General features: G+C 46.1%; 1 protein-coding gene across 2 annotated transcripts in view; it reads right to left on the bottom strand.

The window, feature by feature from the left end:
* Positions 1 to 5,391, bottom strand: part of LDLR (low density lipoprotein receptor) — a 37,031-nt gene extending 31,640 nt beyond the window's left edge. Inside the window, exon 1 of one of the 2 annotated variants that reach the window (XM_082454914.1) lies at positions 5,188 to 5,391. In XM_082454914.1, the coding sequence (XP_082311040.1) occupies positions 5,188 to 5,254 (67 nt within the window). In that variant the 5' untranslated portion in view covers positions 5,255 to 5,391. The remainder of the gene's footprint in view (positions 1 to 5,187) is intronic. The other variant, XM_082454913.1, reaches the window with a different exon arrangement.
* Between the last annotated feature and the right edge of the window lie 7,605 nt (positions 5,392 to 12,996).

Here is a 12,996-nt window from a genome sequence, read left to right as displayed (position 1 = left end):
ACCCACAGAAACTTGGAGATAATAAATGTGTCTTGTTTTCAGCCACTAAGTTTTGGGGTAATTTGATATGCAATAGATAATTAATACATAACCTAACTTAAGAAGATATGCCTATATTCAAATGGAAATATGTAGCCACACATGCAAAATCGATACCTAATAATAATGCAGATCCTGTAGAGGCACTGAAAAAGGTGATGTCAATCATCCTACGTTGTGACATTGTAGAAAGCTGCCCACAGTATTTTGCTAAATGGGGAAAAAAGCAAGGGGCAGAAGAGTTTGTAATAGTTTTCAGTGTGATCCCATTTTTGGAAGAAACAAAGTCTTATCTGTGCTTCTGCATAGGAAATAGTGGCAAGGGGCCTTCTTTAATTCACTTCAGGTTGTTTGGTTTTCTTCTAAGAATGCTTTATTCTTGAGATTTTTTTTTTTTTTAAACAAAGGAAAAAAATGATTAAGTGAAAGAACTAAGATATCAGTCAATGCCTATCGCTGGCATTAGCCTTAATTCCCCTGATTCAATAAACCTCCCTTTTTGTCGGCTCTTGGTGGCTTTGGTCATTCCGATGGGGGTTGACAAGGCCAGAGACGTCTGGAGGCCCTTGAACATTTCACTCAGCCTTGAACCCAATCCTGAGCCTGGGTTGAGGGCTATGGGGGTCAGGGGCTCTGGGACCCAGTTTGAAAACCACCTTCCTGGAGAAATGGGACACCATATGCTGTACTTTATCACTCTCCTCTGGCTTCCTCTGGTAAACTGTTCCATTACCCAGATGCGTGTATTACATTTATACAAGAGGGAAGAAACCTTTTACTGCAGCCACAGAATGCCAGGAAAAGGTAAGATGATGGCGGATGACTTCCCATGGCCTGATTCCAGCTGTCAAGGAATGTTCTGCCTTTTTAGGACTTTTGGAGAACCTTGCAAAAAGATCATCTTTCACTGCCCTGGAGTCTATGGAGCACAATGAAACTAAGGTTTGGGTGGCTTTTCCTTGTAAAAGTTATTCTTTTAAAAACAGCTACTTACTTACTTATGTATTTATGTGTACATGTGTGTGTATGTATGTATTTGAGTTCTCAAATATGCATGCACGGATGGAGAAACCTGATTTGGCATTTCTGGTAAAGGGATCCATGGAAGAATAATGTATCCCTTCATCCATTTCTACTTTGATGGTTCACCCAGCACTTTTGTGTAGATTCCCTGAGAGGCAGTGTAGTGAGGTGCTCAGACAGGCTTGGGTGTAAACGGCTTTCTGGGAACTTTCTGGGAGGTGAGAAATTCTCTACATCCTAATGAGAGGTGGTTACATAGAAGCAGATGTTTATCACAACTCACTAAACTCTTTACTTATCTGTCCATTTTATAGTATGTCAATTATACCTCAATTTCAAAAGGAAAACTCTGAGTCTTCAAAGATCATGTCCAAGGTTCCTGCCAGAGGTTAGGAAACCAGTCAGGTGAGATTAGGAGGGGCCACAAGGAGGCTACAGGTGATAAAGATAGAAATACAAAGAGTGTTGACAAGCATCAACAGAACTTGGTAACTGAACTACAAGGAGGCCAGGCTGGAGGTGGCCCCAGTGGAGAGCCCATTCATTCAAGAGAAGTGAATGAGCTGAGCTTTGGAACCTACTGCTATCGGAACACAGACTGATAAATGCATCGCCCAGCTAATGAGCCAAACAGGATATCTCCCTCAGAGTTGCCTCTACAATACATGCCACACCCCACTGACTCACAACCGAATTGTGATCATGCCTGAAAAAGGAAATGACTCACTTCTAGATCCTGGCACACAGGGTGGGCAAAAAGCAATCGGAATTCCAGGACTCTCAGAAAAAAGTAAAAAAGGAAGTTCAGGCAAGGGGCATTCACAGTGGGGATCCCGGAGGAGGACCTTCTGTCATCTCCTCTCCCAACCAGGCGATTGCAGTTTTGATTACCACTAATCCACTTTGCACAAGGAATCATCTTACACACAAAATGTGCTCCTGGAAAGGTTAGAAATATTAAAACATCTTAAGGCCCTTTAAAGAACAATAACCCCCTTCCCTGGATAACAAGCCTTCCCCTGGCAACAGTGAATCAAATATTTGCTTGTCATAGACGGCTGAAGACCCCACCAACAGGAAGACCCCACTACTACCTATTTCTGTCTGAACAGGTCATCCAAAAGCTGGCCAACAGTTCCAGGCAGTGTTTAAATGAAAAGTGAATGGATTTCACCGTTACAGGGAACACCGAGGGACAGCACAGCAGATGGGTGTCTCCACAGCAGGCAACACAGTCCTGAACCATGGGTCAGAACTAGGCCTGTTTCAAACACCATAGCCCAAAGAAACCACACCTCTTTCTTGTTTTCTCCCTGTTCCAGAAGCAAGATTTGGGTTTTCTATGTCAGTTTCATTTGAATTTCAGCAAAAGCAAACTGGAGCTCCCAATCCCTTATCTCCTCATGCTGGAGATGCCTAAAATTACACAAGCACTGCACCCTCCCTTAGAGAAAAAAAAACAAAAACAAAAAAAACTAAACTCTAGCCCTTTAGACCTCTCCTGTCATGAATGACAGGTCACGAACAACGTTATCGAAACAGAAAAGGGGAATACACATTTCTGCTTTTTCTCCAGCACACAAATGAGGTGGTAAATGCTTTCGATGTTTTCCTTCCTCTGTTACTGAAGATAGTGGTTGTTCAGGGAAATCAAAATAATACATGGAATCATTTTCTTGAAAAAGAAATGGCGGGAGCTAACAGACTCAGCGGAAAATGAATGAGACATCCTTTTACCAGTGCTCTTTTCCACACGAGGTGTTGTCAAGGTATTTTCCCCAAGGGTGATCTCTCGATGGTAGATTTTGTTGCCTTTGGGGAGGGGTAGCCTGTTTCTATCACTGTTCACTGCTGGCTACTTCCACAGTGTCTTAGCAACACATTGTCTCTTGCTTGACAGCGGGGCAGAGTGTGGATGCTGTTAATGTACTTAATGTGGAATATGAAAGGCCATCCAAGCACTGAGCAAAAAAAGGCATCTAGAATTGGGTCTTATCAGGGGAGGAACCCTACAGATAAGAGCAGGAATACTGTGGAAAGACAGAATGAGGCACATATTGCTCTTAAAGATTTGCAGTCTCAAAAACACTCTATCTTTTGCCAGTGTTGCCCTGGAAGAAAAATATACCTGGCAATGATCAATGAATAACCCCGGGGCTTGCTGCTAAAGCAGACACAACTCTTCTCGGGACCACTCTACTTTCTGAGTCTGCATGTGTCCTTGGCATATTTGAGACTCCACACACAACTGTTAACTGATTTTGATCTGGCTAAGGGAAAGCATGCAGTTAAGATTCCAATTACTTCCATTCCCAAAGGAAACAGACAAGAAATTCCCTCCCCCTCGGGGCAAACTGGAGTAGTCGCGGCTGCTACAAATGTACATCCTTGTTTTAACACCAGAGAAGATACTTAGTAGCTGCCAGCTAGCTCTCAGGAGCCTGGGGGACACACCAGACGCTCAGCCTCCTTGAGACCCAAAATACACCAGATCCTCCGCCACCCAGTGAAAGAGGAAACTGAAGGAAGCAACACATCTTGCTCAAGACCTCACTGCCATCATTTCCTCTTAGGAAAGGAGTGGATCGCACGTGAAATACAGGCTAATCAAGTGTCTCTTGACCAAGCCACTCTCCCTTTGCTTCTTACAACTGAATGGCTGAATTATTACAGTAATCCTCTGCCATGTTCAACCTCCCTTCCTCTCCTCCCAGAGGAAACTGATGTCACAGGTACTGATTCCAAGGGTTCAAAGCCACCTCCCTGCCAATAAAAACAAAAAAAAAAAGCTTCCTGCATCCTGTTAATCAGACAATCCCAATCCTTTTCTAGGCCCAGCTGGTTTTAAGTAGGAAAAGGACCATTTCTCTATTTTCCAGAGCGAAGTCAAATGCCTCTGGCAGCCAGTAGACAACTCAGGATGGTGCATCAACTAGCCTCTTGCCCAAATCTAAATTTCAAACCCTCTAAAACGAAATGTTGTCATGTGGGCAGCTCAGCTGAACCCATTCAGCGCCTCTGAACAAACAAGGCAACCCGAGGGGTCCATCCGGTCCCTGACTTTCCGTCCCTGCCCCTGCTCGGCTGAAGGTCTCCGCGAAGTGCCCTTCGCATCCGATCGAGGAGGAGCGGGAGTTTCCGAGGCAACGTTTCAGCCTGGCAAGGAAACAAGGCCTTGAGGGTGGCCTGGGGGGCACGTCTGCGAACATGTCCCGGGAGGGCTGGGTGAGGGCGGCCCCCGAGGACAAAGTGGGGAGGAAGGCCTCGCCACAGATCGAGGGGAAAACTGAGGCCTTCGCCGAAGGCGCCGAGGCGCTCCGCGGGCGCCTCGGCCACGCTAGCAGAGCTTCTCCAGGGGCCCGGGACATGACGCCTCCTTTGTGACAGGAGCTGGGACCAACCTGAGGAATCTCCTTGAACCTCCTCACCGAGAACAAGGTGCGCCGCTAGTCTTGAGCCAGCCCCGCCCGGCGCCGCGCGCGCTTCCGCAGCCACCGCTTCCCATTGGCCAAGGGGAGTGGCTCGAGGCTCGCCTGTTCGAATGGCGCCCTATGGGAGCTCGGGGGCGGGGCTGAAGGCGGTGCCCTTGGGCGGAAGCGTGGTGCGGGGTCCGCGATGGACGCGTTCCTCTCGGCTCTGGGAGCCAGCAGCGCCCCTGGGCAGCACAAAGCCAACTTGACCGCCGCCGTAACCCCTGAGTGTGAACCGGCGCAGGGGCGCGCCCGCAGACAACCCTGAGCGTGCAGCCGGGGACCAGGCTGAGCAGCCGGGTTTCGGGTCACTCTCACCCCTAGAATAACTCTGGAAGGGGGTCCCTCCCCCCATTGGTGGAGACCCGCGTACCCGGCTCTAAGACAAGAGGATCTGCAATCGGGTGGAGACTTGTGGGGAAAGCCGCATCCCGCATTCCCCTGACTCCCCCAGACCCCTCAGACCCTCCCAACCCTCGCGCTCCCCTTAGTGCTCCCTCCAGCCATTTGGGAAGGATTTCGTGCCATTTTCCCACAAGTTTCCCAAGGGTGGAATTATTTTTCGTTCTCTTCCCCCGCAAAAAAAATTACCAAGGAGCTCCCCTAGTTCGCGGTCTCACCCGCACCCCGCTCGGGCTTCTGGAGCCAGCCTTACCTGCACCCGCCGTCGCAGCGATGAGCAGGGCGACGGCCCAGCGCAGCCCGCAGCCCGCGAGCCTCATGTTCCCAGCCTCTGCCTGTCACGCCCCGGGCCGGGCTGCTGTCCTCTGTGTCCGCTCTTGAAACCCGGGCTTCTCGCGGCCCTGACGCGACTGCACGCGGGGCCCCAGTCATTTGCAGCATTTCAATGTGAGGTTTCCCGTAGAGGGAGGAGTTTGCAGTGGGGTGATTTTCAAACATCTTCACCTCACGAGAGGAGGAGTTTCGAGAGGAGGAGTTTGGAACGGCCGATGTGACATGGTCTCCTTAACCCATGAAGCCCTGACTCGGATTCCAGTCCTTTCCAAAGCCGCTTCTGGACAGGCTGCCGGATGTGTCCCATTTGGGTAGCCCCTGAAGAGAGGAGCCGCCGCCACGCCCACCCCCAAATGGAAATGCGCGTCTCCTGAAGGATCTCCCTTACATTTCTCTCCACTTTTAATTGTTACGTTCTCTTTGGTGCCCAAAGAAGATTAGCAACCACCTGTCCTTCCAAATCGTCTAATTGGCCAATGACATCTCCCCTCTGACTCAAAAGGAAAAAACTAGAGATGTTGGAAACTACACCCCCCTATCTCTGTCTCTCCTTGCCTTTTCCTTTGTAGGAATTGTTTATAGATTTTAACTGTTTCGTCATATATAGTCTTAGAGGGTTCTTCCAAATCACCCCATAAACAGTTATTAATGAGGCATTTAAATAAAATCGTCACGAAAGTACAGCCAAAAACTGATTTTGTTTTGTGGGATCCAGCGCTTGGATGAATTATGAGCAAAAACACCTCTAAAATCAATTGACCCAATACCTGGGGTCTGGACATAAATATTGATTTATCCTTTTAGGAGAAGGAGTTGAATAAACAGAGAGGCCCAAAGCCTCTCCCCAAAGCAAAATGAAAACAAAATAGAGCTTTCAGAACTGAACCCGATTGCCTAAACCACAGAGGGCTGCTGGAGAACAGCTTTCAAGAATCAGGGTGTCTCTTTGGAGATTCATGAACTTCCCAGAGGCCCCTGGCCAGAAAGCCTCCCGTAAAGGGTTTGGTAGTTTTGGAGGGTTCCCTCAGGAATGAGCAGAGTTCTCTGAGGTTTTACAAACTGAGCTTGGCAAGGCATACTTACCTCTCAGCAGGCTTACGGGAAACCCAGGAAAGAAGGCAGAAAAGAGACAGAGAGGAAACAGAAAGAAAAACAGTGATTTAATCCAGGGGAATAAATTTATAGACAGTGTTTGGCAGTAAAGAGCCCCAGCTTCTGAATCAGACAGACCTCCGGTGAGTCACTCAATTTTGTTTTGTTTTTTAATATTTATTTATTTATTTATTTATTTATTTATTTATTTATTTATTTATTTATTCAGTCTGTGAAGGGTCTTAGTTGTGGCATGCTGGATCTTCATTGGGGCATGCGGGATCTTTAGTTGCGGTATGCATGCGGAATCTAGTTTCCTGACCAGGGAGCGAACCTGGGCCCCCTGCATTGGGAGCGCGGAGTCTTACCCACTGGACCACCAAGGAAGTCCCGAGTCATTTAGCTTTGCCAATTAAAAAATGGGAGATAGGGACTTCCCTGGTGGCTCGGTGGTTGAGCCCACCTGCCAATGCAGGGGACATGGGTTCGATCCCTGGTCAGGGAAGATCCCACATGCTGCGGAGCAGCTAAGCCTGTGCACCACACTGCTGAGCCTGTGTGCCACAACTACTGAAGCCTGCACGCCTAGAGCCCGTGCTCCGTAACAAGAGAAGCCGCCGCAGTGAGAAGTCCGCGCACTGCAAGGAAGAGTAGCCCCGCTCACCGCAACTAGAGAAAGCCCGTGCAGCAAGAAGACCCAACGCAGACAAAAATAAATAAAATTTTTAAAAAATAAATAAAAATTAAAAACGGGAGATAAAATAAATATGGGAGAGAAAGTAATGCCACTTCCCTTACTTGGCAGGTTCAGTATCAGGGTCAAAATGAGATCATGAGCAAACACCTGGAGAAATTTACAAGGACAGGCAAGTTCTGGGAGTTGCAACATTTATGAATGTGTCACCAACCAATTCCAATTCCTTACACCAAATGCTCCTTTTTTATTTATTTATTTTTTTTGAAAGTCAGGAGCCCTAGGTGTGATTTCCCTTCAGAAAAATTGCAAGACATCACTGGCTCAGTTTCTGTTGTGAGCCCGTGCTCACAGAAAGGGAAAGCCCACGCGAAGCAATGAAGACCCAACGCAGCCATAAATAAATAATTTTTTTAAATGTCTAAATAAATAAATAAATAAATAAATAAATAAACGTGATTGGAGCCATGCTTGCTTGACACATAATAGACACAGTGTATGGGTTCCCTGTTTTGTTTTGCTTTGTTTTGTTTGGCTGTCTTTGCAACTACATTTTTTTTTTCCGCCTCTCTCTTTTCTTTAGGGAACACTTTTGTTGACTTGAAAAAAAATGCACAACGTGAGAGCGGCAAGTTAAGTTTTATTTGGGGCAAAATGAGGACTGCAGCCTGGGAGACAGCATTTCCGATAGCTCTGAGAAACTGCTCTGAGGAGGCAAGGCAGGGGGGAGCCAGGTTATATAGAAGTTTTGTAACAAAGGGCAGGTAGTCTGAACATAAAAAGATTATTGTTAATTAAAGAAAACCAGATATCTCAAGTTAAGGAATTTAGCGCTTTTCTCTGTATGGGAAGATGTAAAATTCCGGGCTCACTGAACTCATTCCTTTGATATGCACCTCGGCTATCTGGGGCCAGTATCCTGTATTTTCACATCCTGAATTTCCTCAGGGCTCACCATCTCCCGAGTGGTTGCAGTCTGTTGGCTGCTAGATGGCAGGTATTCTTTTCAGCCCTGAGTTTCCTCAGGGCTCACCCGGGTCACACTGGAGGGCTTCAATCGTTGATGACTGTGACACCCTTTGTCTATTGATGTGGCAGGAAATATTCCATTTACAAATATTCCATTCCATTTATAAATATTCCATTTATCACTTTCTTTCTCATAGGAACTTAAAAACAATTCTTCCATGGAATCCACTTCATTTGAAAATTCCTAGGCTTTCAAAGTCATCCAAATCCAGGGCAGGCGTTTTCCTCATTCTAATTAATGCACAGCCCTCTTTGTCCTATTTTACACCTCTCTAATTCACCAGGAGACTCAGACCAGAATAGGTCTCTGAACAAAGGAGTCTGGTCTTTTGACCAAGGTGAGCCTTCGTAGCTGCCATCTGGCCTTTGACCCAGCAGTCAGCAGAGAGAGGGTGAGTAACTGCAGGTGCCTTGGTGCCTTCCAATAGGTGCAATTAGAGACTTGCCTTGACTCGGTAGCCATCAATTATCTCCACAAAAACGCCTATAAGCCATGTGAGGGCAGAGACAATGGTTTATATATCCAGCGCCCTGTGGTAGTAAGGGTTAAATAAATAAATGAAAATGAGAGGTTTTTTTTTTTTTTTTTTGCCACACCACGTGGCGTGTGGGATCTTAGTTCCCTGACCAGGGATCGAACCTGCCACTCCCGCAGTGGAAGCGCAGAGTCTCAACCACTGGACTGCCAGGGAAGTCCAAGAGATATTATTGCTGGTGTGGCTGCAACAACATTAGAGATGCCCTGCTTCTGAATTCCACTATTGTTGGGATTTTGATAATTCAGAACTCAGATTTGTCCTGGGCTACTTGTCCTTCCTTTCAAGCAGAACACCAGACTTGAAGGTAAACCTGTATTGAGAACATGGAGAAAGCTCCAAGTCTGTAGTTGGGGAGATTCAAAATTGACCAAGACACCACCTCATCCTCAAGGACTCCGGGAAAGAGAACAGGGCAGGATGTGTATATAAACACGAGCCCATATGGTGCCAGATGGAGAGTGCAGAGGCTACTTCTGGTATGAGATGTGGAAGGCTACTAGAGAAAAAGCATATTTTCATTTAGCTTGAATTGGTGAAACATTTCCCTGGTTAGGAAAATGTAAAAAGACTTTTTCCTAAGATCAGGAACAAGAAAATGATGCTTGCTTTCAACCCTTCTATTCAACATAGTATTGGAAGGTCTAGCTAGTGTAATTAGGCAATTAAAAGAAAATAAAAGGCATCCAAATAAGAAAGGAAGAAGTAGAGAAAAAGTAAAAGTTTGATTTTTTTACTTTTTAAAAATTTATTTATTTATTTTTGGCTGCGCTGGGTCTTCGTTGCTGCACGCAGGCTTTCTCTAGCTGCGGTGAGCAGAGGCTACCTTTCCGTTGCGGTGTGCGGGCTTCTCATTGCAGTGGCTTCTCTTGTTGTGGAACACGGGCTGTAGGTGCGCAGGCTTCAGTAGTTGTGGCACGTGGGCTCAGTAGTTGTGGTTCACAGGCTCTAGAGAGCAGGCTCAGTAGTTGTGGCGCACAGGCTTAGCTGCTCTGCGGCATGTGGGGGTCTTCCCGGACCAGGGCTCAAACCCGTGTCCCCTGCATTGGCAGGCGGATTCTTAACCACTGCACCACCAGGGAAGCCCGAAGTAGAAGTTTTATATGTTGAAAACCCTAAAGAGTCTACACACACACACACACACACACACCTGCTAGAACTAATAAACGAATTCAGCAAAGTTGCAGAATATAACATCAACACACAAAAAAGCTACATTTCATACACTAGCAAGGAACAATCCAAAAAGGAAATTAAGAAAACAATTCCCTTTCCAATAGCATCAAAAAGAATAAAATATTTCGGAATTAATTTAACCAAGAAGGTGAAAGATGTGTACACTGAAAACTAAAAAATATTGTTGAAAGAAATTAGATACACACAAATGGAAAGACATCCCAAGTTCATGGATTGGAAGACTTAACATTGTTAAGATGTCAATTGTACCTAGAGTGATGTACAGATTTGATGCAATCCCTATCAGATTCCCAATGATGTTTTTTGCATAAATGGAAAAATCTACCCTAAAATTCATATGGATCTCAAGATACCCTGAATAACCAAAATGACCTTAAAAAGAACAAAGTTGGAAGTCTCACACTTCCTGATTGGAAAACTTACAACAAAGCTACAGCAAACAAAACAGTGTGGTATTTACATAAAGACAGACATACAGACAAATGGAGTAGGATAGAGAGCCTGGAAATAAACCCTCACATATATGGCCAAATAATTTTTGACAAGGGCGCCAAGACCGTTGAATGGAGAAAGGACAGTCTTTTCAACAAACAGTGTTGGGAAAACTGTATATCCACATGCAAAATAATGGTACTTATTATTTTGCATACTAACTTTCACCATATACAAAAATTAACTCAAACTGGATCAAAGAGTTAAAAGTAAGAGCTAAAATTATAAAACTTCTGGAAGAAAACACTGGGGTAAAACTTCATGACATTGAATTTGGCAGTGAGTTTTTGGCTGTGACAACAAAAGCATACAGAATAAAGGAAAAAACAAATAAGGTGGACTTCATCAAAATTAAAAACTAAAGTGCATCAAAGGACACTATCAACAAAGTGAAAAGGCAACCCATGGAATGGGAGGAAATATTTGCACATCCTATACCTGGTGAGATTAATATTCAAAATATATAATGAACCTCTACAACTCGACAACAGCAAAACGAACAGCACAATTAAAAAACAAGCAAAGGACTTAAATACACCTTTCCAAAGAAGATATAACAATGGCCAATAAGGGCCTGAAAAGATGTTCAACATCACTAATTATTAGAGAAATGCAAATCAAAATGACAATGAGGGCTTCTTTCAGGGGGTGCCTACATGCTTCCTCCTACAGATTGTCAACGAAAGGTGAGAAGGGGCAGGAAAATGACATTTGAGATGAGGCTCAGGGGAAGGAGATTTGCCAAGTGAGGCATTATGGGATGAGGGACGTGCATGTGCAAACACCTGTAAGTGTGTGGTGTGAAATTTCAGTGTGGCTGAGGTTTAGGAAGCCTGGCTGGAGAGTTGCCAGGCTCAGATGATCAGGGCCCCATGTGTGCTCAAGGACTTGGAAGAGTTTAGAAGTCTCTGGCCATGTGGAAGAAAAGACTGGTGGGGAGTGAGGGTGGGAGCTGGGGAACCAGGGAGGAGCGGACCACACTGGTCCAGACCAGTGATGGCAGTGGTGGTGGACCAGGTAGGGGCCAAGGATGGAGAAGAGGTGGGTGGTTAGAAAGGAGAATGGTTGATCTGGGGGACGGGCTGGATGTAGGAGGCTGAGGGAAAGGGATGAGAGCTGAGTTAGATTTTTGGGGGCCACTGGAGCCACCTAAGAGGTGGGGACACAGAAGCAGAATCAGGTGTGGGAGGAGCACGATGAGTTGGGCTTTGGGCACCTTGTCAGTATTAATGCTCTGGAAGATACAAATGGCCTCATTGAAGCAGAAATCTCTGAGACCATGACATAAACTAGAAACCAACTATTCTGTTGAATTAAACATTGGTGAGGAATCAAGAAATGGGTCTTAAAACGGACATGTGTCCACAATCTCACTAGCTTGGAGAAGCTCCCAACTCCATCCTCTTGTCCCCTGCTTCCAGGGGTAACAGCTGTTCAGGATATAGTGCGTTTGGGGGTATATCCTGACAGAACTTTCTCTAAATGTTTATGTGGCAGTGACATGGTCCAAAGCAAATATCTGAGACCCTGTGTGTGCTAAAAAAAAGGCATCTTGGGACTTCCCTGGTGGCGCAGTGGTTAAGAATCCGCCTGCCAATGCAGGGGACACAGGTTCGATCCCTGGTCCGGGAAGATCCCACATGCCCTGGAGCAAATAAACCCGTGCGCCACAACTACTGAGCCTGCGCTCTAGAGCCTGTGAGCCACAACTACTGAGCCCGCGTGCCTAGAGCCCGTGCTCAGCAACAAGAGAAGCCACCGCAATGAGAAGCCCGCGCACCGCAACGAAGAGTAGCCCCCGCTCGCCACAACTAGAGAAAGCCCACACGCAGCAACGAAGACCCAACGCAGCCAAAAATAATAAATAAATAAATAAATTAATTTTTAAAAAGGCATCTTGCTGGACATTTCATTGTGTAGCTTGCTTTCCTAGCCTTAACATTGCTCTAAAGATCTTTCCATGTTAGCTTAATTAGACCCATGTCATTTGAAAAATTGTTTTAGGATGTTCCATTTGCTATCACTGTGTAAGAAATCACCCCACAGCTTAGTGGCTTAAAACAACAATCAGTTTGTTCTCTCTAATGGTTTCTTTGTGTCGGGAAGGTGGGAAGGGCTCATCCGCGCAGGTGCACACAGGTGGGCTTTGGCCAGCCGTCTCTTTCTCCTCCTGTGTTCTTGGTGGTCTCTTGGCATGGGCTTCTTTGGGCTTCCTCACAACATGGTGGCTTCTAGGCATCTGGGCTGTTCCATGAGAGCTGACGGCTTTAAGAGGGAGTGTTCCAACAAACTGTGGTGCTTTGTATGACCCACTCTTAGCGGTCACATTGTCACTTCTACTGCACTCTACTGCTTACCAAGAGTCCCAAGCCAAAGTCAAGGGAAGGAGAATTAGATTCCATGTTGTAGCCAATGAGCACATAAGAGAGAGTGAAGTGTCAGTTTCCAGAGAGGGTCTCTAAGGGATGGTGGGCCTTTCTCCTTCCCCTTGCCTCCTTGTTGATGGCTGGAATGTGGAATGGATAGATGGAGCACCAGCAGCCATATTGGGCCATGAGGTGATGCTGGACATAGGGGTGGCAAGTACTGAAGCAACAAGACAGAGAAGGAGCTGTTCTCCAACACTGTGAGGCACCAACTCCAGACTTTGACATGACAGAGGTATGAACTCATGGCAAATAAGCATTAT

Source organism: Balaenoptera physalus (genome assembly GCF_965194825.1).
Source record: "Balaenoptera physalus genome assembly, chromosome: 3".
NCBI lineage: Eukaryota > Metazoa > Chordata > Mammalia > Artiodactyla > Balaenopteridae > Balaenoptera > Balaenoptera physalus.
The sequence above is the reverse complement of the archived record's forward strand: the minus strand, read 5'-3'. Positions and strand labels throughout refer to the sequence as shown.